Source organism: Paralichthys olivaceus, chromosome 19 (assembly GCF_024713975.1).
Source record: "Paralichthys olivaceus isolate ysfri-2021 chromosome 19, ASM2471397v2, whole genome shotgun sequence".
Classification (NCBI taxonomy): Eukaryota; Metazoa; Chordata; class Actinopteri; order Pleuronectiformes; family Paralichthyidae; genus Paralichthys; species Paralichthys olivaceus.
In genome coordinates, this window is record NC_091111.1 from 15,768,284 (window position 1) to 15,790,867 (window position 22,584).

Genomic DNA, 22,584 nt, shown 5'->3' on the forward strand with positions numbered 1-22,584 from the left:
TAGTTATTAATGGAATTTGGTTTGTGGCACTCAGCAGTGGGAACCAGTCTTTTTAAACTGCAACAGGAGCATATATTTCCAGAAACAGCTAATGTGTATTTCTGTTATCTAGAATGAGTTTCTACAGAAGTAGTGGGAGGGGCGTGGGGCTGCAGGGGTCAGGGAGAGCCACAAAACCAGAGTGAAAAGGAAGTTTCCTCCGTCTGTTTTAGTCACTGAGGTTTAAAATGAGAAGCAAGACAATGTCTAACCAGCAGTTTAGCAGCAGTAAATGGCATAAAGAGCTCTTCTGGACGTTGAAGCTCAAGAGGGATAAACTCAAAATCACTTAGGGGCTTTTTTGCATTGACTCTAATGAAAACTGGAGTAACTGAATGAAAACTGATTGAGTTTTATTATCACTGGGGCTTTACATTACTTTATCATTCTAACTTTGTAGCATCAGATATTTAGAGTTATGGAGAAGTAAAATAGAAAGGGGCCTTAATGATGTAATAAAAAGTTTATTTACAATTCATAATCACTAACATACACAATATTTGTTTGTCATAAAAGGCTGTATCTCCTGTTCTAAAGCTATAAGAATACAGCAGTTACAAAATATTTAGTAAAGAACATGCATTATATTTTGAATAGCAAGATAAAATACTTGGAATCATGAGGCGAGGAGCCGTCAGCGAGTCCAAGTCGGTGTTAGTTGATCTAAAACGTCTAAACGTCTAAAGAGGCGAGCTGCAGGTTTGGTCTAGAAGAGCGGAGCGGACTGTCTGGGGTCATCTGGCAACACACTGATGGAGTCCTCTGCCTTTCCACAAAGCATACACAGCATAGTGTACTCCTGCATAACACAAAACACACTTGATATACAGAGAAAAAGATTCTACATTACACACACGTTTACAGTATTCGGACCTTAGTCTCATAAATTCTGTTGTTTTAGGTTCAATGACAGGTCTGAAATTAGGGATCTACCATCAGAATCTGTTTGGTTGTGTTCTATAAACCAGACGACATTACTCACCTGATATTCATCGACAACAGAGAAAGTATATTCGTGTCTGGCGATGACGTGGTCACAGTTTTTACAAACATCTGGAAGCACAAATGAACAGACGTCAGACATATTTGAAAGATGCTGTGATGGTGGAGACATGATATCAATCTGGTGAGTTATGATCAAATCGCATCACTTTGGATTTAAATCAAGTTCTATATGGTCTTTTAGCTGGGGAAGAAGAACAGAGACTAACGGTCATAAGTGACGATCTCCTCTCCATCGTCATCCTCTGTGGTTTTATTACTGATCAGCACAAAGTCCCTCTGATGGCAGCTGGCACAGCACAGGTAGTTCATCAGGTAGGAGCCATTCTCCAGACAGGTGTTCCCCTGAGCAGGAAATCATGCGTGTTTCAGTTTGAAGCAAACATAACAGAAAGGCCTGTTTCAACAGTTTCAACACAAAGTGAACACAATGATAATCATGGAAGTTGGATTCGCTGCAGAACTGCTGTATCATGTTATCTGTGTGTTCCTCACAACACTGTCGATAAGTGTTTCCACCCTAATAAAAAGTAGCAGAGCTCAAACGATGTGTTGGTTCGGCTGTTGTGAGCCTTTCACACACAAATCAGGATTGCCGATTATTTTGCTCATATGAAAAAGTTTATTTTACTAAATGCTGAAAAGATGGATTTTCATGTTTACATTAAATTACTTTATATGTATCTGAATATATTTGGTTTCTTAAAATATCTGTAATAAAGTTAAAAGTTAAACTGTAATTTAGATATAGACAGGGTAGATATCTATCTATCCATCCATCTACCCTCTCTATCTATCTATGCATCTAGCCTCTCTCTATCAATCCCCTCTTCCTCTCCATCTATCTATCTATGATCTCTATCTCTCTATCCATCTTCCCTCCCTCTATCTATCCTCTCCCCTTCTCTCTCTCTCTCTCTAGATTAACAGAGTCACACGTCAATAAATAATCTGCAAAGAAGAGGAGAACTGAAGAAATGCACTTAAAGTCACATGTTGACCTAAACTAAAAACCCGTGTAAGTCGTGCAGTTGGAAGTTAAATCCTCCTCGCAGCCTCAGGAGCTAAAGTAACGTCACTCGTGATGTTGTGAAGTTGCACGACCACCGGTCAGTCCACGTGTGTCCGTGCAAACAAGCAGCGGGGGCCACAACTCACCCTGTCCGGGTATTCTTTATGCACGCAGCCGTTACACATCTTCAATCTCACTTTATTTCCAACGTAAACAAACGAACCCACACTGTGGCAGCGGAGACAGCGTAAACCCTCTACTTCCGCATTGACGCGCCCTGCTGACGATCAGATCTGTAAAACATCCGCGCGGCTGAATCCACGAGTCCCGCGTTCTGTAACTCTGCGGAAGAACCAGCGCTGCCGTCAAACGTTCCGCGGACGTAAAATAAATATGGCGGCCGAAGAGGCGGCGGTCTCCTGTAGACATGTGAAATTTACCCGATGGTCAAACGTCACGTGTTCACAACGTCAACCTTTACATTTCTCAATTTGTTAAGAAAATCACCCAGAATGCCTCTCGATTAGCTCAGCTGCTAATTGCTCTCTTGTTACGCTCTCGTTGAGCTCAGGTGAGTTGTGCTGCTGTTGTGTTTACTTCAGACTCGATGTTTGCAGTGATCTCTTGTTTATACAGTAACAGACAACAGTAGAGTCCACGACAGCTGCTGTGTTTACTCCACGTGTCGCAGTCTGTCGTGCTCCGTACACCTCTGTTTACACGTGTCCGTGTGTTTCTTGCCTCACAGCGATGTCAGCGGTTCAACCCCCTCCTCAGGGGGCTGTGAAGAGAAAGGGCAAGAACAATCCAAAACCAAACCAGCGCGAGAAGCTCACTCACTGTATTCTGTGTCGAAAGTTCTTTTCAAGACCTGTGAGTGACTTCACCGAGATGTCTGCATGTGAATCAGCACTGACTCCGATTTCTTTCACTGACCACACAGATCCTTCACACATTATATTCTCTGACATGTGTCTCCTCTCCACAGGAAGCACATGAGCACATGCACGGTATGCCGCACCACAGAGAGCTGGAGTCGGTGCTGGGCCGGTGAGTCCAATTCGTCAAATGAAAACATCTTCATTTGTTCATTTTATGATCTAGAATAGTTTTTAGTAGAACGTATGCCTCCGTCAAAGCAGATCTCTTTGTCTCGCGCTGACACACCAACACCTCGGACATGTGTAACTCAAACTGGATGAAAACACCATCATTTGGTCTTTGTGAACAAAAATGACAAATTTGATTATTTGAGCGGGGGATGTCAGGTCCGATCACAAGTGGTCACAGGAGACACATTCAGGATGTGTTTTAATGCACCGAGGTCCTGGATCTCTCAGGGTGGATATTAATACCAGGTCTGAACTGGGCCCAGTTTTAGTGGAAATGGGTTTAGTAGTTTCGTTCTAACGAATGAGCAAGAATGGCACTGCCATCAGTCCCCTCAAATCCAATCAAGCTGCACCACATTTCAAAATCCACTCCTTTGTTGTGACCCCAAATTGTATTTGTTTTTTCTTGGTCCAAGAACATTCAAATGGCAATAAGGGGGAGGTAAATATTCTCTACAAGGGATTGGGGAAAACACACATAATGACTTTGAGATATTTTGGTCTTAGTTATAGTAAGATCTGCGAACACTTGACACTTCATGCACAGTATATGATTTTGAAATCTACTTATATCTGACAAATCATTTCGGATTTTCTGTCCTTCAAGGAACAGGTCTGTGTTTCATGGATGCCAGGCGTGTGAACTGTACTCCATGGGTTTGTACGAATTCGCCCAGCACATATCCACTCCACTACATAAAGCAAAGTTGCAGAGCTTGATCTCCACAAACGTAAAGCCTCATCCTCTGGTTAAGATTCTGAACCATGAAGACATCTGCCGGATCTTAGACAGAAACAAGACACTGGAGAGAGAGGGGTAAGAATTAAACCTATATGTCATTGAGTCATCACAATATTATATGTTACATTTGAATGAGTGTTTCGGCCCCTGGATGGGTGCGTGAGTAGCTGGAGACAGTAACATGACAATCCTGAAAATTTGAGGGAGTCTGTGCAAAAGAGAAAACTAAATGTTAAATGATTTGGAATAGTGGCACCAACCAATAACATGGTGTGTTAATACCTTCCTCTTCATACCTATTAACAAGCAGCAAATTAAGACAATGCAGCACAGCAGACAGGCAGCATGGGGGATAAGAGAGCTGGAATTCCACAAGCAGTCCTTTTATTGAGTATACTGGATGCTGATAGAGAGTAATGAGCAGTATGACCAGTCACAGGTAGAGACCGATCATGGTGATTCAACCAGGAGAGGAGGAGGAAACAAACAGGAGGAAAGAAAATACATAACAAACACATTGCTCCTGCCTGGCACATAACAATGAATATGACTCTCTCCATCACAGGAAGAAACAAAAGGGAAGGAAGAAAAAGAAACAGAAGCAGATAGTGGCTGAGAAAGGTGCAAAGAAGGTGCAGGGATCCACCAATGTAGTGAAGATGCAAATATCCAAACAAGTGAACCAAAGGACACAGCAGCAGATGCAGCGAACGCTCCAGAAAGGTAGAAGCATTGTTGTTTTTCAAAACAAGGAGAACAAAGTGTCGAGTGTGCAAAGACCTCTTTACAGAAGAGAAGCGACTCCGCAGAATGAAAGTAGAAGACTGGAAGGTACTTCAGGACAACCTGCTGGTAGACCTCGGCATCACGATCATGTCAGAGAAAAGATCCCACAGTCGAGTTACCAGCACATCAACGTCGATGTGGAGCACTCACAAACAGAGAGATCCGTTAGAAGACCACACAAGACCCATGACGGTGCCAGGACTGACATGCCGGAACAAACTAGATGGCCTGACAGCTACTATGATGACTATTACAGCAGGCAGTATAATGGAGCCACCATCTTTGATCACAGCCTGAATGAGCGTACTGGATCTTCTCAGCCGGTACAAGAAAGTTCACATTGTTCCTCTAATCCTGCTTCAGCTGACAGATCCACCGGTGCAGCTCCGAATAGAGAGGTTGACATCAGTTTGATGTTGAGGCAAATCAGAAGAACGCTGGGTGTGAGGGAGCCATGCAGAGCAGATCGTGAAGCAAGGAGGCAGAGAAGTGAGGCAAGTGTTCGGGTCACTGATAGCAGCACCACGCAACAGACTGAAACCGAGACAGGGAAACCTTCAGGTGCTGCAAGTACATCTGTGCAAAAACCACAGGTCAACACCTTTGTACCTGCGGCCCCTTCTGGTGTTCGTCCTTCTAATACTGCTCCCGCCACGCCAAAACAGACCACTGTCAAAGTTATACAAAAAATTACTGGAAGTGCAGGCAACGCCACATCCACGGACCACAGCAACCGCAGGGTTCGAATTGCCCACCAACCAAGAAAAACTCAGGCGGGGAAGGAGGCTGGACGTAAATTGACCCTGAACAAGCTGCTCAATGCGTCAGGGGCCAAGTACAAGCTGAGCTGGAGTGAGATGTACAACAAGAGGAAAAGAGAGAGGCAGGTCAACATCACAAGAACGCCCAGGTGAGAGAGCCACCATCAAAACACATGTAAACATCTTTTATTTGCTATGTGTATATATATTTACTTTTTGAGTTGTTTTCACTTCTAATCTCTGGTTTTACTCATTTAGTTTTTTATCTTTTATCTTTTTTTTTAACCTCAGTTAAGATCGTCTTGCTTTGTGTTATTGATCTTGTTTAATTTTTTTATTTGTCCTACATTGTTTGTATGATAAGTGCTATACAAATAAAGTCAGGTCAACTTTATTCACAGGTTAAGAATTGAGTTGTCGAACCCTCCGCCTGAAAACAAAAGCTCAACACAACCACCGGACACTGACCTGCCTCTGTCCGAAGGCTTCCACTGGGAGTCGATCCCAGACAGTCCTTCAGTGACACCCTTGACTGTCCCGCCGCCACCGCAGGACACGACAGGTAGCGACTCCCACAGGGACGTCCAGTCAGTGTCTTTGAAGCAGGGACCTGGCACAGCACGTCAGGGGGGGAGCAGTCCCACAGCAGCTCCTGTCAAAGCAAAGCCAAGTGTGGAGAATGGAGGTTTGAGTAGTGCCAACAAGAGGAAGCACAACATGGTGAGTGTTGTTCAGAAGAAAGTTTCCCACTAAAGTGTTTGTAATTAAGTTATTTTCTATTTTTTTTAACAGGATGAGAACATTTCTGACAACAAGGAGACGAATGGAAAAAAGAAAAGAACAAATTCAAACAAAGGTAATTAGGACATTTAGTCGGCTGTAACATTAGTACAGTTATTACTAATACCAAAAATAAGTGCATTATAATGTGTGATTATAACCTAGATTTAAAGATTTGTGTCAGTCATTTCCACTTCGCAGTAGAATAATCAAAATTATAGGCTATGAGAATACAGCAAATATGAAATAACGTCTACACAAGCACCAATTTATTAAGATTAAAACAGAGATGAGAATCCAACCATTTCCGGCCTGTCCACTTGCAGATCAGGATCCGATGAACAAGCTGTTGGCCGTGTCTCTGAGGGAGGACGAGCTGAGCCAGTCGCTGCAGGATCTGGACATTTCTCTGGTCCAGGCTCGAAACGTGCTGCAGGCGGCCTACGCAGAGGTCCAGACACTTCTGTTACTGAGACAGCAGGTAACTGCTCTAGTGAAGGAAATATTTCAAATAAAGATCTAGTCATTTTCCTTCAGTTGTCCATTCATAGGTTTGAATGAAATGCTTTGTTTCCTGTTTTTAGTTTACAGATGAGGTCAACACTCTGAGAGCCAAACGCATTGAGATCCTGCAGGGGATGCAAGGTACTGATTAGTCCAGCATAGAAATTGTTTTCAAAATGTTTTAGCAGGTGACAAATAGTAGTTTCTCAATCTTTTCAGAGGGCTACTCAGGAGCGTCTAAGATAACCAACGCCTCATCAGCAGGCGCCGCTGCTCCCCTGCAACCGAGACGCTCTTCCCTTCCTTCCTCTAGTGCCGTCTTGGCTTCCTCGAAGCAGCTACCGTCTGCCTCAACCTCAGCGGCTCTTATCTCCCATCCTCGTCCAACTCCCCTCGCTCTGCTGGCCACGTCAGTAAAGGAAGAAGCCACAGCTGTCTCCTCCAGCACCGATGCACCTCACATACCTCTGAACCAACCTGTGCCTTTATTTCCCTCTGAGCTTCGCCCCCCACTGCTGCTCGGACCCTCACACTCAGCTGCTGCCTCGACGTCAGTGAACACACATCTGCAGCAGGAGCAAGCATCAAGGGAGGCGTCAAAGGACTGTGTTGAGACGACAAGGTTAACGAAGGAGGAAGCATCTGCTGCAGTGCTAGTCAATGACGATGGGAGCGAGAGCGACAACTCTGTGAAAGTGATGGAGCCCTCCGACCCGGTGGTTATCAGCATTGATGAATCGGACAACGAGGACTCACCCAAGACTGACTCGGATGTTTCCGCTCTCCCACAGCCGCCTCAGCAGAATGCGAGTGTGGAGTTGAGTTCTGGGAGCACGCAGACGTTTCAGCAAAAGGAGGTTGACAGGTATAGAGCCACAGGGACATTACAGGGATCTGCAGTTTCAGTCATGTAAATGTGATCAACCTTTTTCTCTTGACCCTTCAGAAAAATTCCAGTTTCTTTGCCAGTGAAAGCTGCCAAATCTCCTGCAGGTGACTAATGTCTCTTCTTTTAATACATGAACCATGTGAAGATTAAAAGGTGCTAAATAAATTAAAATCATTCATACTTCAGAGTCTGTTGAGGATGGGGAGCCGTCCCTGGGAGAGTTTCTGAGTCACGCCGGCCCCGTACACGGCATGCAAGTCCACGAGGACGTGTTGTACACATGTTCAGGGGACAACACAGCACGAGCCTACAGTCTGACGGTGCGTTGTCCAGGGCCCGAGACAAACAGTTCTGTTAGATCATCTTCTGACATGTGCTTTTTTTAAACTGCCCAAACTTTGGTTTATTCCTAAGAAAACCCCCTCTTTGAAACAACTGTCCCGTTTCTCTGTGCATCCAGACCAGGGAGTGTATAGCCAGATTTGAGGGTCACACAAACAAAGTCAACTGTCTGCTGGTGGCGTCTGTCTCGAAGTGGCCGGCTCGTCTCTACACGGGATCAAGTGACCAGACCATCCACTGCTACAGCATAAAGGTGCAGAACATCTGACCCGGTCTCTTTCACACAGTGAATCCTTCCAGTGGTTGATGTTACATGAGCTGTAGTTGCTGCTTTGTTCTCTTTAAATTGCTGAATTACTGTTTTTAACCATCATACATAAAACTATACATCCATGTTTGTAAGCTCAGAAACTGTCTCCTAATCAACGTTTTAAATTCCTCCCCCATCGCCTTTAGTCAAAGAAGTGTCTGGAGCAGATCTCTTTAGCAGACAGAGTGTTGTGTTTGCACCTAGCCTGGGACATTTTGTATGTTGGACTCGCCAATGGATCAGTCGTTAGCTTCTATTTTAGGGTGAGTGAATTGGGTTGATTTAACATCGGAGTATTAAAGTGAACAAAGAAAACATATTTGATTGGTTTCAACTTAAGCTCCTATCGTGCAAATGAAATCCAGAGTCTAGTCTACACACAATGTTTCACCTCAGAACCTCAAGACAAAAATGTCTGAAAACAGTAATTTCCTCATGTCTTCTTCAACTTGACATCTCATTAGCTTCTGAAGCTGCTTGATGTGTTTGAATGCCACGGCCCTCGAGGGGTGAGCTGTCTGGGCACGTCGCAGGAGGGCGCCCGCCGGGTGCTGCTGGTCGGCTCCTACGACAGCACCATCAGCGTACGAGACGCCAAGAGCGGCCTGCTGCTGCGCTCGCTGGAGGGTCACACCGGAACAGTTCTCTGTATGAAGGTGAGGGGATGACTCTGAAATTTAATGATGAAGCCTAAATGACTTTTGTCCACATGAGACTAAAAAGTGGAGAATTTCCTTCCTTTATTGTTGCCCTCAAAATTCATATTTGAACATTTGCAGCAGATTCTCAAACGTTAAAGTGAAACCTTCATGTGATGGTTGTAAATTCTCGTTCTTTTTTTTAAATGCACAAACAAAATGCTGTATCTTTAATATTTTAAAAAGCCTTTACTCTATTTCTCGTTGATGATCGTGTGATCAGTAGAACGACAGAGAAATTCTTACTTCAGGAGAAATGAATTAGACTCACGTTGTTGTTTTCAGGTGGTGAACGACCTGGTCTTCAGCAGCTCCATTGACACCTCTGTTCACGCCCACAACATCCATGTAAGTGTATGAAAAAAATCCCCAGAGTAATATTTGAAGCAAGAGAATCTCTGTGTCTTTACTTTATATTATACTCTTGTGCTCTCAATATAACTTTTGTCCACCGTTGCCTCTTGTAGACGGGTGAGTTGCTTCGTATCTACAAGGGTCACGGTCACGCCGTCACGTCAATCATCATCTTGGGGAAGGTGATGGTGACGGCCTGTCTGGATCGGCTGGTCCGAGTTTACGAGCTACAGGTATTCACGACTCTGAACACCCACTAATTACTGATGGGAATGATTTGTGTATTTTAATTTCTTTGAGTTTTGAGAAGCAAACTGTCTATAATGCTTTACCATTGTTTTCTTTCTCCTAGTCCCATGAACGCCTGCAGGTGTGCGGGGTTCACAGTGACATGGTGATGTGCATGACCATTCATAAGAGCGTGGTAAGTGCATAAGAGAGATTCATTTTTACAAACAATGCTGTGGCTTAAATCTGTTGTATCTGCGTTGCTTTGTTCCCGCTCAGATCTACACAGGCTGTTACGATGGCAGCGTTCAAGCAGTGAAGCTCGACTTGATGAAGAACTACCGCTGCTGGGTAAAGATCCAGCTTCCATTTTGAGGATTTCAAAGGAAAAAGTTGATGATTTTAGTCAAAGGGCAAGTTTTATAAATAATTGTTTTCCTTGTAGAAGAACAATCATCATACTTTTTAAAGACATTTAATTCATCGCATTTGTGTCTCTTTCTATTCGTGTCTTAACATTTGTCTCTTGTCCAGTGGCAGAACTGCTCTCTTATTTTCGGCGTGGCGGAGCATCTTGTGCGTCATCTTGTCGGCGACCACACCAACCCCAATCAGCAGACGGTCAAATGTCGCTGGAGAGGCTGTGACAAGTTCTTCTCCACACAACAGTCAGTTCGACAGGTACTGAGCTCTTTGCTGTGTTCTAACTGTCGCTCAACGTATTTGAATATAGTCGTTAAAACTGCTTTTGCCTCTTGCAGAAGCTGCCTGATCACATGTGCAACCACGTGGACAAGGACAGTCAGGTGAAGCCTTGACCGGAGCCAAGGTGTAGTGGAGTGTCATCAGTCACAGTTCTCATGTTGTTTCAGGAGTTTGTGTTAAGGACACAGTTTCTGTTCACTTGTTGAAAACTGTCTGACCTCCATTTGATCACCTGAAGCTGTTGCATGAAGAGACTGAGAGTCAAACAGAGCCAAATAATTCATTAACCTTTTTTGGGATCAACTTGTTTTTATTTTGTTGTCACTGTGAATACATGACAGAGTTCAGACACCATCAAATGTTGCTGAAGTTAGAAGATTTTGTGGAAGATAAAAACGACAAACGACGCTTTACCTGCTGGTTCACTGTTTCATGAAGGAGCTCTGCAGGTTATTAACTCCATATTTTAAAATCTATAGGCTGATATTTAACAACCTGTACTTAACATATGAAGTTACTGCAGATTTCTCATCATTAACAGAGATTGTCTTTTTTCTTTTCTAACCCTGATCATTTCCTTCATTTCTTCTAGACTCAGACTTTTGCACATGTGAGAACCTGGGATCAGTTTATCATTAATTAAGGTTTGGTGATTAAGGAGGTTTGGTGATTAAAATATTTTGCATCAAATGTGGAAATCATCGTTTACTTTTTTTGGAGGAAACCCTCTTGTCCTCCAATTTAAACACATCATCTTTCTGAGTGACCGAGGATAGAAGTGAAAGTTATTATAAGTTGATAGATTTATAGTTTATCTTGAACGGTGCTGTATTAATGTTATGGTTTGTATTTCACTTGTAATAAAATCCATACTGCAAGTGTACAGCAATAAAAAGACAAATAGCATTCACAGTATTCACCTCCTGTATATTAAAAAAAAAAAAAAAACATTAAGTAACTCTGAAGATTCTTGATTCAGTGAGTGCTCGTATTCAGCACTTACAGCTACGTATTGTTCATTACAGTCTCTGTTCACATCAATAGACTCTGTTTGCATCACTGTTTGGATAGATTGACATCAAGACTTTGTTGTAACTGTGCAAAAAATACACTTAGTCCAATTAGACTTAAGAAAAGAGAATTAAATCAAAGTTTGTGTCAAACTTGAACTGAGTGTCGGCAGCAACATCAGGGGCAGGAAGGTGATTTAAGAATACATGGTCAGCTGGAGCCACTGCGAAGACAGAACAACAAGGATAAAGAGGTTAATAACTAAAAATAAACATACTGAGTGAGAATATTTAAATAAAGTCATATGCAATTGTTTTTAAACATGGACTAAAACAATGAAGTACATCAGGATGTCCTGCTTTAGAGCAAAATACTGAAAATGATCCGCACCTCCAGGACGTTGAGTTTAATTATTCCATCTCCGTCTTTGTCAAAGGCATTAAAAGCTCCTGCAAGAGACAGATCGACAAATCTTCATCACTGTCTTTTTTTCATACACATTGAACTCATGTTTGAAAACTACAAAGGTTCATAAAGAGTGGAAAATGTTTGTGGAACACAAGCTTCCTGGTGAAAATCAATATCTCATTGTAAAAATTAAACTCACTGAACATTCCCTCTAGTCTCACAAAACAGCAGATGTAACTGTCGAAGTCGATGTTGAGGTGCTGATCTGCGTAACGCATCGCTATGATGTCATAAAGCTGTTTGTTGAGGTGGAACCCTTCATCCAGAGAGAAACAGAAATCCATGATTTAATAATACAAATAAAGTGCTGGAAAAAACATGGATGAAAATCTAAAGTATACAGAGAGAGAGATTCTTGAAGTGGTTCATTGTGTTGTGTTTCTCACCTGCATCATGAACAGAGTTCCTCATCTCAAAACTACTGATGGAGCAGGATTTGTCTTTATCGTAACGCTTGAAGATCAGCTGCAAACACACAGACACTGACAATCAGAAGAAAACCTGGAGGCTCTTGTAGAATTAAGAACAGGCTGAAAACACCCTACCTGCCACTCCTTGATCTTTTTCCACAGGTGCTTGAACTCCTGCAGGTTCAGTTTTCCGGTCCCATCAGTCTGAGAGACGTTCAGTTATGAAAAACACGTGGCATCGCTCATTGAGCCATTTTCAAAAGTGCATGTTGGATTTCTGTGCAGTGAATATACTGTGTATTTAATCTCTGAGTTATTTAATTAAAATTTCAGCAACTCCACCAGGAAACCAGGGATTACAAAAGGGATTCAAACCAACAACCTGTTGAAGCCATCTTCACAGGCAGGATGAGGCCTCTCTGTTGTTACCCACACACACACACACACACACACTTCTTGAACAGATACATCCATCAAGGCGATCATACTCCGACACGTCTCAAGGCTGAAACCTTCTTTCATCTTAATTTCACTATCTGTGGAAAAGGAGAACTCGGTATGAGTGATTGCAACATGACTCAGACCTCAAGGATTATCTTTTCAGCTCACTCACGTTTCGCAAGTACGTTCTTCATGATGGTCTGGAGTTCGTTGGCACAGATCTGCATGTCCTGACGAGGGAGGAAGGATGCGTTTCATCTCAAATAAAACTCAGACCTCTGTTCTGACGGTGTCGTCTACAGTCTCACTGGTACTCACCTCACCAGAAATCTGTTGGTAAATGGCCCTGAACTGTTTTTCCTCCTCAGTCTCCTCCTCGGGTTCTAAACGTTTTCCCTGAAGAACAGATTAAAGAGGAATTTATCATTTATTTCTGGTGTTAATAACTCTAATCAAGACTGTGTGGAAATTTGTACCAGTTAGTAGTGAAATAAAATAAACCTTCTGAAGGTTGGAAAATACAGAAATAGTGAAGTTCAATAGCTCTCAGGATTATTTCATAGCCTCATTTTCTTCCATCACTTCATGTTTCTTTATTTATCCATGGTTTTTATTGAATACCATTGGATGCATTTCCACACAGTACCAAAAGAGGGCAGTATACAAGGGGATCATTTGAACAACTGAGGCCTCATGGGAAAACAGGTGCCGCTGAGTCACTTGAGATAATTTGGCCTGAAACACATTTATTTTATTCCCAGTGAGGTTATATGAGCTGGTCAACATTTCATTACAGAGCCATCGGTCAGGAAATTACGACAGAGCAAAGGTCACACTGAGCTATTTGCGGTGTGGCTGTAGAGTTTTTATCTTTACACTCTCTGTTCCCACAACAAGGAGATTACCTTTGGTTTCTTCTTCTTTTCCCCCCGGATGCCGTCATGCTCAATTTCTTTGTTGGCATGTGCTCTGTCTGACACAAACACAATGGGCTGCCAAGTGGGTCATGGCCGTGTCGGCAAGAGGAGTGAAGGGTAAAAAAAAGACAAAACAGGAGAAAAGACAAAAGTTAATTTATAGTTATAATCTATATATTCAATGATGGCACAAACTATAACTGATAACGTTGCACAAAGCTGATGCGTAATGGAGAGAAGCAGCGAGGAAGCAGATTTAAAAAGAAAATCCACTAACGTGCACTCTTTACCTTTTTCTTTTCTTGCTGATGGCCGATAAGATAAGGAAGGACAGAAAGATGAAATGAGATGAAACGGAGGAAAACACTTGAGTACTGAGGTGCGTTAGTAACTCAGGGAGGAAACAATGAGAAAACACACAGTGAGCACTGAGACAAGACAGAGATTTCAAGAGTAAGGTTGATGGAATATGAAGGAAACATTTGGGATTAAAGGGATATACATCTTGTACATTCTGATTTGTTTTCTATTGGTGTTGGTTTAAAGACGATCTGTTAGTACACATGTTGTCTGTATTACTCATTTTTATTACAATTATATCTGATATTTTGTTTTTCATACATATTTCTATGACATGGTGTTGATTTATTGACTACAGGTATTAGTATTTGATTGACCTTAAAGAAAACCAATGTGTTTATATCAATTGGTTTTGCTTTTTGTTTTTACCTTGACAAACCAGAGTACCTTGACTTTTGGGGGGATTTATTTCCCTTTTCATGAGCTGCAGTATTGTTCACAATCATTAAAGTATATTCTTCTCTAATCATGTTGCAAACCTGGATTTTTCCAGACTCGATCGTGCTCTCCGCCTCCCTGTGAGGAGAAACAGACACGTTAGGTTTCTTACTATGCTCCGATAATGACTCTCATTTAAATGCTTTGCTATATTTTGCAGTTTTACTGTCAACAATCCCCCAAAATAACATCAGCTGCAGCATCAAATATCCACAGCGGCCCACCCTCAGCGATCCTTACTCGGACGTGCTCTGCTTCTCAGAGAAGACCCTGAGGATAAACTCGCCCTCTTGATGGGGTTCAAAGGTCGTGGGGATGACGACGTACTCTCCTGGCGGCAGACGGAAACGTTCTGTTACCTCCCGCAGATTGATGTAGGTCTTGCATTTGGCCGTGGAGGCTGTGTACAGGAAGAAGTCCTTCTGCAGATGCTGATTCTGACCACACATCTGGGGATGGGAAAAAAGCAGTGAGAGTCTGGAAACGGTGAGAGAAAAAGGGGGATGGGCTCTAAGGAAAGATAAGTAGTAAAATTTAAGAATTTGAATTAAACAGGCATCAGGTACTCTACTTTCCCAAAGGGCCATTGTGTCTATTAATAAAAGTTATTATTATTACTATGAAGTACAATTAAGGGATATCAGACATTTGCAGTAAAAAAACTATTTTAAAAATCATTTCATTGTTATTTGAGCAAAATTAGCAAGTTCTGGTTTATAAAATGTGATAGATTTGTGCATGTCTCTTGTTTCTATCGTTATTAAGTAAATATCTCTTGAGTTTAAGTTGTTCAGTCCAACAAAACTAAACAATTTAAAGATGTTGTACTGTGGTCTGGTCATTTTCATTTGGACTATTTTAACACTTTGTAGGCTAAACTTTTTAAATGGTAAATTGTGGGCTTCTGTTGTAAGAATTACCTGGAGGTTTTAGTAAAGCTTGACCAATGATATTACTACATGTACATGATACAGGTCAATACAGAGAAACCACTGACTTCATCACAATAACGTCCTTCTCCATGATGGGCATACCTCCTTTGGTACCTACAGAGACACAGAGGAAGTTACAAGTTGAATTCCAGTGAATGCACATGGTGTGTTGATACCAGATCACTGAGGTGTTTGAGGTCTGGAGATCAGTACCTCGTAGATGGAAAACCCGATGGTGAGGAATTTGGCCCCTTGATGGCGCTGCATCCGTCGACCTTTCTGCATCAGAGCCACGACGAGAGTGCAGGCCACCTTTCCGTCCTCTGGGTCGTCGTCCTCCTCATAAAGCTGCAGCCGATACTGAGGGTTTGTCCAATATGTGTCTGGAAAACACAGAGAGTAAATCAAGAGAAAACACAAACAATACGACTTAAAGAGGTTGAGATTTACTGATTTACTGAGGCTTTTAAAGGCCGAGGTTTACCTGGAAAGTTCCTGCAGCCGCCAGCAGAGCTGCCTCTCACCCAGCGGCCCTCATTGATCGACACAGTCCAGCTGTTTCTTTCGTCACCCTGCAGCGCGTCGGGGGTCAGGTTACACATCTCCAGCTTCGTGAAGTTCCTCTTGAATTCATCAAAAGACATCCTGGACGGGAACATGACGGAGGAAGCTTGTAACAGCTGATGGTGGTTGATTTCAGGTGTTAAATGAATGGAACTTTTGACTCGCAGGTGATGGCCACATGAATTTCACGGTTCAATAAAGTGCTGAGGCCAAAATGACAGATGTGAAATAAATGTCACAGTGGTTTCACTCACCAGAACTCACTCGCCTCTACAGTCTGTCTCTTTAGGTTCTCCTTGTCTGCGACAGAAATGGTCGACCACTCTTTGGAACTATGGACATTAGGACGAATTAAAACTCATGGAGTTACAAAGTAAAGTATTACATCTGGTCTAGTAAACATCTGCTACACTATAATATGTTATGGGCAACTTATCATAAATGGACATATGTGCAAATATCATAAGACTTAGCATCAGTGATCTCAAATCTCACTTTGCACTCCATGGTCCCTTCCACAGCACCCAGCCCCAGGGATTGCGCAGGCGAATCAGGCGTATTTTGGTGTCCTTTGCGACCTCATCACACTAGAATATGAAACCTCATCAGCGTCAAAATACCAAATCTGAATTTACAGAAAGTGAAGGTTTATCTCTACCTCCGCCAGGCCTATGATGGAGTATGCGTGGCCTTTGACCAGCCCCTGTTCAGTCCGAGTCTCCATTTCACTGGCTGAGACAACCTGAGGGATACAACATATGTTACAGACATCTGTCCATAATATAATGTGAATCTATTTTTTAATCTATTCTAGACCTGATCGTTAAAAATGTTAAAGGGGAGATGAAAGAAATCACACTTCAACTCAGCTTCTCTTATTGTGAGAACATTTTTGAAACAGGAAAAATCAAATTGTCCTTCTGATCTCTACATACTGTCCCAGACATCCTCCACCTCTTGTTCACAGCTGAAGTTGAAGTAGATATCACATGTTATGTTGGGATTGGATTTGATTGATTTCCACCACTTACATCTATGGAGCAGCCCATCAGCGAGCCTCGCTCCAGTGCCTTCCTCATGATGGTGTACAAATCTTTAGACGCCGCGGACAACTCAAAGAACTCAGTAACGCCACCTGTGAAATCCTCCATGGCTTCCAATGTGTTCCCCCCTTTGAGTGCCTCATAAGAGCCGTGCAACCTGAGAGAGAGAGCGAGAGAGATCAGTGTGCTGACATGAGGCTTGGATGTCTGCGGCCGACATGAGACATACTTACTTTGCATAGGCCTTTTCCAACAGAGCGCTCCAGAACTCGTTCTTTCTGAAAGATTTGGTGAACACCAGCTGGTTGTTGCAGGTGGGGATGCGGTCGTCCACGACCACGTCGATCCATTCTCCATAACGCCAGAACTACCACCAGGAAAAAAAGAACAAGAGTGAAAGTAGAGACGATGGGATGAGACAGGGACTGAGAGAAAAAAAACACTCCTGGTCACTTTTCATGATGCTACACACTAAATAAGACATTTAAAGTAAAAAGTAAAGAAAAAATCTTGGTGGAAACTTTATATAATGGGGACAAAGTTAATAAAATACATTTATTCTTGAATCTATCATCTGTGATATTGTGTCACTCGTCATCCCGCATATAATAACACCAATAGCCACCAATGTAAATGTTTTACCACATTAGAAACTCACTTCAGCTGTGATAAATTCAAATTGATTCATTTGGGAAATTTTACTTCATAGAAGATTATATCTCATCAGTGAAATGTTACAAATTTTACTTAAAAGTTCACATAAATTAGTGCTTTTGTTTAAAAGTCTTATTCGTCAGATGTAAAACCTGGAAGTGGAAGATGCCGGCGTAGTTTTCAGTGAAGCTCTGGTCCGGAGGGATCACTCTGTACAGCAGCTTCTCGTTCAGCGTCAGACAGGCGATGGCGGCGAGCAGCCAGCAGTCACCTGTCAGAGCAGATTCATGAAAACACAGCAGCCACATTACTGCAGGTGTTGGTAAAGTAACCAAAGCTCTGTTATTCCAGCTGTTGAGTGTATTCTGATTTCCACACCAGGCCTCCACTTCAGCCCGATTTATCTTTTCTTTGTCTGCCTGACTGCTCCGTAGTTATAATTAAAAAAAATTGAATGGACACTTTTATATTATCCAGCACAGATCACAAGCTCTGTAATTTGCTTTTTCTTTTTAACAGATTACAATCTCATGAACCTTCTACTTTATTTTTTTACCTCTTTAGCATTCTGAACATGCAGGTTAAACCCAAGATAACGTCTTATCAAAAGTAAATCAAATAGCGGTGGATTCAAATGGAAAATTACTACATATCCATACGTGTTCCTATCCACTCTTCCTCTGGTTCATATTCATGTGTTTGGAATTTTAAAAACCATTTATCTGAAAGCAGAAACTGTTTAAACATTACCCAATTCTCCTTGACAGATGTCCGTCCTGTTGGCTCCATCCACGATGAACTCAGGCTTTTCACAGATTTCCTGTCATTAAAAAAAAAAAGATTTATATTTCTAAGTATGTTGTGAAATATAAAAAAAAATTCCCAGTATGAAAGACCACGTAAGAAAAGATGAAATGATAGTTAGAAGTTCTCCCGTTATTGGGTAATAATAACTGACTGCTAAACTAACTTGAATCAAAACATTTGCAAAGTTTAGAGTAAGTGGATTTTTTGATTTTATTTAAACCAAGTAGATTTGTTTGATATTTGAAAACAACGCCCTCTTTAGTCAAATGAAAATTAAAAAACAACAACAAACACATTTCTTAAAATAGAGAGAGAAAAATCTGCATCTACAAATCTACACTTGACATGATTCATAACGTGAGGACTTGACCCTGAAACTGGAGACGAGGGGGAGAATTTGTCCTGACTGTGTTGGACCTGGGACCACGAACCACCCTCTGCATTCGCTGCATATTTATGAGGAGGCAGCTGTTAAAGGTCGACCGGTCGCGACTCGTCAGTCGTCTGAACAAGTGATAACGCTGCAGCGAGGCCCTCGACTCGTAACAACATATCTGTCGTGGCAGCACCGGTGACAGCTTCAGTGGGAACCTGGAGCTGAACTCGCCGGCGTGTTATCCGGCTGTCATCATGGACACGTTTGTTTATGAGAGGGAGTTCTTGTTAGATGATTACAAGAGCTTTTGTATAAGTGATTAACAACTTGTGGATTTGAAACATAAACTTGTAGCCTATGTTAAGATGGACGGTGTGACTGCTCCCCTAAAGTGAAGCCGAAGCATCTCAATCTCCCCCGGCTGCGGTATAGCTCATAAACTCTGCTCTCTCCATGTTAGTGGACGTGACATGGATCAAACTAAAGAACTCAAAAATGGTTTCTGTCATTTAAGGTTGTTCTTAGCATGTCCAATGTTGAGCACATTTATCGGCCGGACCTCGACAGAACGGCTTCCTGTCTTCCTCTTTATGACCTTTATGAAAATTCTTCAAATTATCAAAGCAGAGGAGAAAAAACCAGTACATCAAGGCCAAACGTGTGAAGAGTGGCTACAGGACAAAAGGATTTATACCACCGTCCTTTAAAACCTTTTGAAATCCATCCAACCAAATATGCGATTGTCAAAGAAAAATGTAATGTTGCAGGAAAACTCTTAATATCCTGAAGCTGCAGATTTCAGGCATCAGAAAACAGAATAGTGAGAATAAAGATATGAGAGATCTGGTCTCATACAGAGTTTATTTAGAGGGTTCACAGCAGGGACTCGAGTCCCTTAATCACACGACTGACCATAACTAAGGCTGTTAAAATGCAGCCTCATGTTCTGTATTTAGAGCGGGCCCCCCCCACTGACCCCTCGATGGATTCATGTATCACTGATCTCATCTGAATGTCTCAAGCTGCATTTGTCATCAGCTATTAAGTGGCCACTTCACTTTCAATTTCAACAAAGCTGCAACTTATATGATGTCTATGTTTGATTTGTCGTCAGCAATGAAATGATTTTATAAATAACAATGCTTTGACATTTTGGAACTGATCATACTCTACATGTGAAGCCATGAGCCAGTTAGCTTAGCTTATCATAAAGACAGGAAACAGTGTGAAACTGCTAGCCTTGAGGTAACTAAATCTGCCCACCAGCACCTCATAGCCTCATTGATTAACACATTATATTGTGTTAATCTGGGGGCTGGATGCACCCCCCTGTTTTAAAGATTTGTACTAAACCAGGATAAGCTGAACTAAGCTAAGTTTTCCTGGCCCAAGTCACACTATACATATATAGTAATCTCTTTTTGCTTAAAATGTAAGCATGTTTATACATCAATGATATTCATAATTTAGAACTTTTAGCTGTTAGAGTTTTTTTCATTTTAGCATTGTTATGTAGGTGTAGTTTCATTTGTGTTTCTGTGTATTGCTGTTTACATTACGTCAGTGTGTTGCCAGGCACTGTGAGTCGAGGGACGCACAGTTTGTCTCTTCATGCCAAACACAGCTAAACGACTGTTGACAAATTTCAGAGCTGCAGATCAGAGCCATTTCATGTCAATCCAAATCCTGCTGCAAGTCGGTCGCATCAGAATAAAACCCTGAAGAAACACTGAGTTGCCAATACGCTTCCCGGCATTGACAGCGAGTGTCTTCCAGTCAGCTGTCAGTGAGTGTAGAAGGTGATAACCCAGAGCTATGCACCCGCAAGTAAATCCACCCACAACCACTCAGCCATATCTGCTTGTCATCCCACCCATGTGCTGCACAGGAAGTGGTGAGACACACATGGATTTTAGAGAAGACGTGTTTGAGCCAATTTTGCTTTGAGCGTGACGGGCCTAAAGGACACGATGAAGACAGACTTGTACTCACCGAGGGACGTTTCCACTCTATCTTCATGGAAGGTTTACGACTGTAGAAGAGCGAGGACTCTTTTGCAGGGAACAGGGGGTCCTCAAACACAACCTTCTTCTTCACATATTTGTCTCGCAGCTCCAAAAATGTCTTGAGACGCTTGGCATCCTTCACGGCCTCATTTCTGCTCAGGATGGCCGAGTAGATGGAGTTTGTCCCAACAGGAGGGTAATCGGTTTTGTCATCAGGCCCGTATGACGCCTCAGTCTCATGAAGCACCTTCACCTGTGTGTCCTCCACCAGAGGCACTTTCCCTTCATGTGTCTTGTCCTCCATCTTAGTGTGCACCTAAGCCTGGTTCAGATCGCAACTCTTAAAGTAGAGAACTTCCCTATTTACAGGAATCCACTTGCAAAACAGCCCAAAGAAACTTCCTGTGTCCTCCTTGACTCTCTGGTGATCACTTTTGGTTCCTTTTTAAAAATCCAGTCACTGCTCATGGACAGCCACCAACCAACAGCTTCTCACAGCAACACTCACACAGTCAGTGTTGTCTCCCTCAACCTAAATATAGGCCTCTTTAAAGGAGGGGAGGAGGAGAGAGAGACCCTGTCTCAACATTTTCAGGTCACAGTGTCACGCAGTGCTGCCGTCTGAATTCTATTCCACAAATTTAACAGTAAAAGAATTGGAAAGAAGTGGGCGGTATAGTCATTTATATAATTATTGAAAGCCAGAGAAAATTAAGCTTTAAAAGAGAGATATTTTAATGCACCTGTCGAATGTCTATCATTGAGAACACAGAGATAATGGTTAATTGGGCATTTATAACATGAAGAGATGCTTAGATGCTATGATTATATACATTTTTGAACATGTTTTGTTTTCAAATAATGTCACTTTTAGACTAAATGTCTGTAAAAAAAATACAATAGATGTAGTATTTTCCACCAGAACTGCAGAATTACACGATACAGAGGTTGTGATACAGCATTTTGGATGAAATGTGGAGATATTTGGAGTCTGTGTGTGAGATCTCTCCTCCACCCGTTGATTTAACATCGATATAAAATCAGCTACATTGACATCTAGTGGTTAAACACTAAACTTTATCTCAAGGTTTGGTGAAGATGAGAAAACCAAACACTCTTCATTGTTCAGCTCTCAGTTGGTCCAGACCTCTGTCAATCTAGGTCTATGTCATATGCTGAGGGGAGGGTTGCCAGGTTCGAAGAAAAACTGCATTCTTATTTCTTTTCATAATCAGGGTTTGAATAGCACGATGAAGACAATGTAATTAAGCTGCAATCTCTGCCATAAAAAGAAAAAAACTCTGCATGGAAAGTCAGAAGTGACTGAATTAAAATATAAACGAGGTAGAGTATGGGACATTCCATCAAATGTATGTCAATCAAACTCAGCTGCCAATCATGACGTTTTGCCCTATTTTTATTTTTCAACATGAAATAACTAATTAAAACCAAACGTACCAGAAAGATTTGCACTTGAACAAACATATGAACTTCTTTAAATCATCTTTGAGAAAAATGTATCAACGTCCAATTATGACCTACACTGCAGCCAGCCACCAGGGGGAGACCAAGACGCTATGGCTTAACTTTTGAGGAGTAATCATGTCATCTATCTTTTTATACAATCTCTGGTGAAAAGGGTAATGCCATGTTCCATTATACTTTGGAGCTCGGGATGACGTCGTACCTGAATAACCTGAGTTGATAGAGTTCTAGTCGCAGAGTAACAATGTTTGTGTAAGACAGCGAGCCATTGTTAGCAAAAACATTTCATAATGACGCGTTACGCTGCATTTCAGGTACCACACTAAAGCATCCACGGAGAGTAATTGCACATTACTATGTGTACGACACATTTAATGACAGAAGTGCTATTAAACAGTAAAAACTACA

The 22,584-nt window shown here is 42.0% G+C and overlaps 3 protein-coding genes across 17 annotated transcripts; 1 reads left to right on the forward strand and 2 right to left on the reverse strand.

Annotated features, from left to right (window-relative positions):
* Positions 1–487: 487 nt before the first annotated feature.
* Positions 488–2,450, reverse strand: churc1 (churchill domain containing 1). The gene is made up of 4 exons (XM_020097555.2): positions 2,200–2,450; positions 1,251–1,386; positions 1,022–1,092; positions 488–838 (listed from the first exon to the last, which is right to left on the reverse strand). Exons 1-4 carry the CDS (start codon positions 2,236–2,238, stop codon positions 746–748), a joined length of 339 nt encoding a protein of 112 aa, XP_019953114.1. The 5' UTR covers positions 2,239–2,450; the 3' UTR covers positions 488–745.
* On the forward strand, positions 2,425–10,954 carry znf106b (zinc finger protein 106b). 5 transcript variants are annotated; one of them, XR_002203171.2, is made up of 23 exons: positions 2,425–2,624; positions 2,802–2,926; positions 3,042–3,103; positions 3,773–3,982; positions 4,473–5,603; positions 5,856–6,174; positions 6,247–6,310; positions 6,561–6,715; positions 6,819–6,879; positions 6,958–7,603; positions 7,685–7,731; positions 7,814–7,947; positions 8,088–8,222; positions 8,426–8,542; positions 8,744–8,935; positions 9,263–9,325; positions 9,445–9,564; positions 9,684–9,755; positions 9,839–9,910; positions 10,094–10,240; positions 10,321–10,365; positions 10,606–10,713; positions 10,857–10,954. XR_002203171.2 is itself a non-coding variant. In XM_020097547.2 (22 exons), exons 2-22 carry the CDS (start codon positions 2,804–2,806, stop codon positions 10,630–10,632), a joined length of 3,942 nt encoding a protein of 1,313 aa, XP_019953106.2. In that variant the 5' UTR covers positions 2,425–2,624; positions 2,802–2,803; the 3' UTR covers positions 10,633–10,954. The 5 variants fall into 5 exon arrangements, 4 of the variants coding, with proteins under 4 accessions (XP_019953106.2, XP_069370808.1, XP_069370807.1 ...); XM_020097547.2 differs by having other exon boundaries at positions 10,606–10,954; XM_069514706.1 differs by having other exon boundaries at positions 2,432–2,624; positions 3,779–3,982; positions 10,606–10,954.
* On the reverse strand, positions 10,554–21,201 carry capn3b (calpain 3b). Of its 11 annotated transcripts, none has more exons than XR_011239301.1 (23): positions 20,678–21,201; positions 18,253–18,322; positions 17,655–17,773; positions 17,082–17,215; positions 16,837–17,005; positions 16,464–16,547; positions 16,301–16,392; positions 16,060–16,137; positions 15,726–15,886; positions 15,455–15,624; positions 15,344–15,355; positions 14,550–14,758; positions 14,351–14,387; positions 13,802–13,816; positions 13,500–13,586; positions 12,918–12,990; positions 12,767–12,824; positions 12,622–12,689; positions 12,289–12,357; positions 12,130–12,208; positions 11,883–11,999; positions 11,666–11,724; positions 10,554–11,498 (listed from the first exon to the last, which is right to left on the reverse strand). XR_011239301.1 is itself a non-coding variant. In XM_069514717.1 (23 exons), the coding sequence occupies exons 1-23, from the start codon at positions 20,993–20,995 to the stop codon at positions 11,472–11,474; spliced, it is 2,301 nt and encodes a 766-aa protein (XP_069370818.1). In that variant the 5' UTR covers positions 20,996–21,201; the 3' UTR covers positions 10,554–11,471. The 11 variants fall into 11 exon arrangements, 7 of the variants coding, with proteins under 7 accessions (XP_069370818.1, XP_019953108.2, XP_019953109.2 ...); XR_002203172.2 differs by having other exon boundaries at positions 12,622–12,685; positions 12,913–12,990; XM_069514717.1 differs by having other exon boundaries at positions 12,622–12,685.
* Positions 21,202–22,584: the final 1,383 nt, after the last annotated feature.

Excerpts from the sequence above, each read along its gene's own strand:
- churc1 (XM_020097555.2), bottom strand. The coding sequence starts at position 2,238 with ATGTGTAACGGCTGCGTGCATAAAGAATACCCGGACAGG. Across the intron at positions 1,387-2,199 it reads ATAAAGAATACCCGGACAGG|GGGAACACCTGTCTGGAGAA; the intron begins GTGAGTTGTGGC and ends TTTCCTGCTCAG. Across the intron at positions 1,093-1,250 it reads GGAGATCGTCACTTATGACC|ATGTTTGTAAAAACTGTGAC; the intron begins GTTAGTCTCTGT and ends TTGTGCTTCCAG.
- capn3b (XM_020097549.2), bottom strand. The coding sequence starts at position 20,995 with ATGGAGGACAAGACACATGAAGGGAAAGTGCCTCTGGTGGAGGACACA. Across the intron at positions 16,393-16,463 it reads CCATCATAGGCCTGGCGGAG|TGTGATGAGGTCGCAAAGGA; the intron begins GTAGAGATAAAC and ends TTCATATTCTAG. Across the intron at positions 15,887-16,059 it reads GTAGAGGCGAGTGAGTTCTG|GATGTCTTTTGATGAATTCA; the intron begins GTGAGTGAAACC and ends GTTCCCGTCCAG.
- znf106b (XM_020097547.2), top strand. The coding sequence starts at position 2,804 with ATGTCAGCGGTTCAACCCCCTCCTCAGGGGGCTGTGAAGAGAAAGGGC. Across the intron at positions 6,880-6,957 it reads GATCCTGCAGGGGATGCAAG|AGGGCTACTCAGGAGCGTCT; the intron begins GTACTGATTAGT and ends CAATCTTTTCAG. Across the intron at positions 9,911-10,093 it reads TGAAGAACTACCGCTGCTGG|TGGCAGAACTGCTCTCTTAT; the intron begins GTAAAGATCCAG and ends TCTCTTGTCCAG.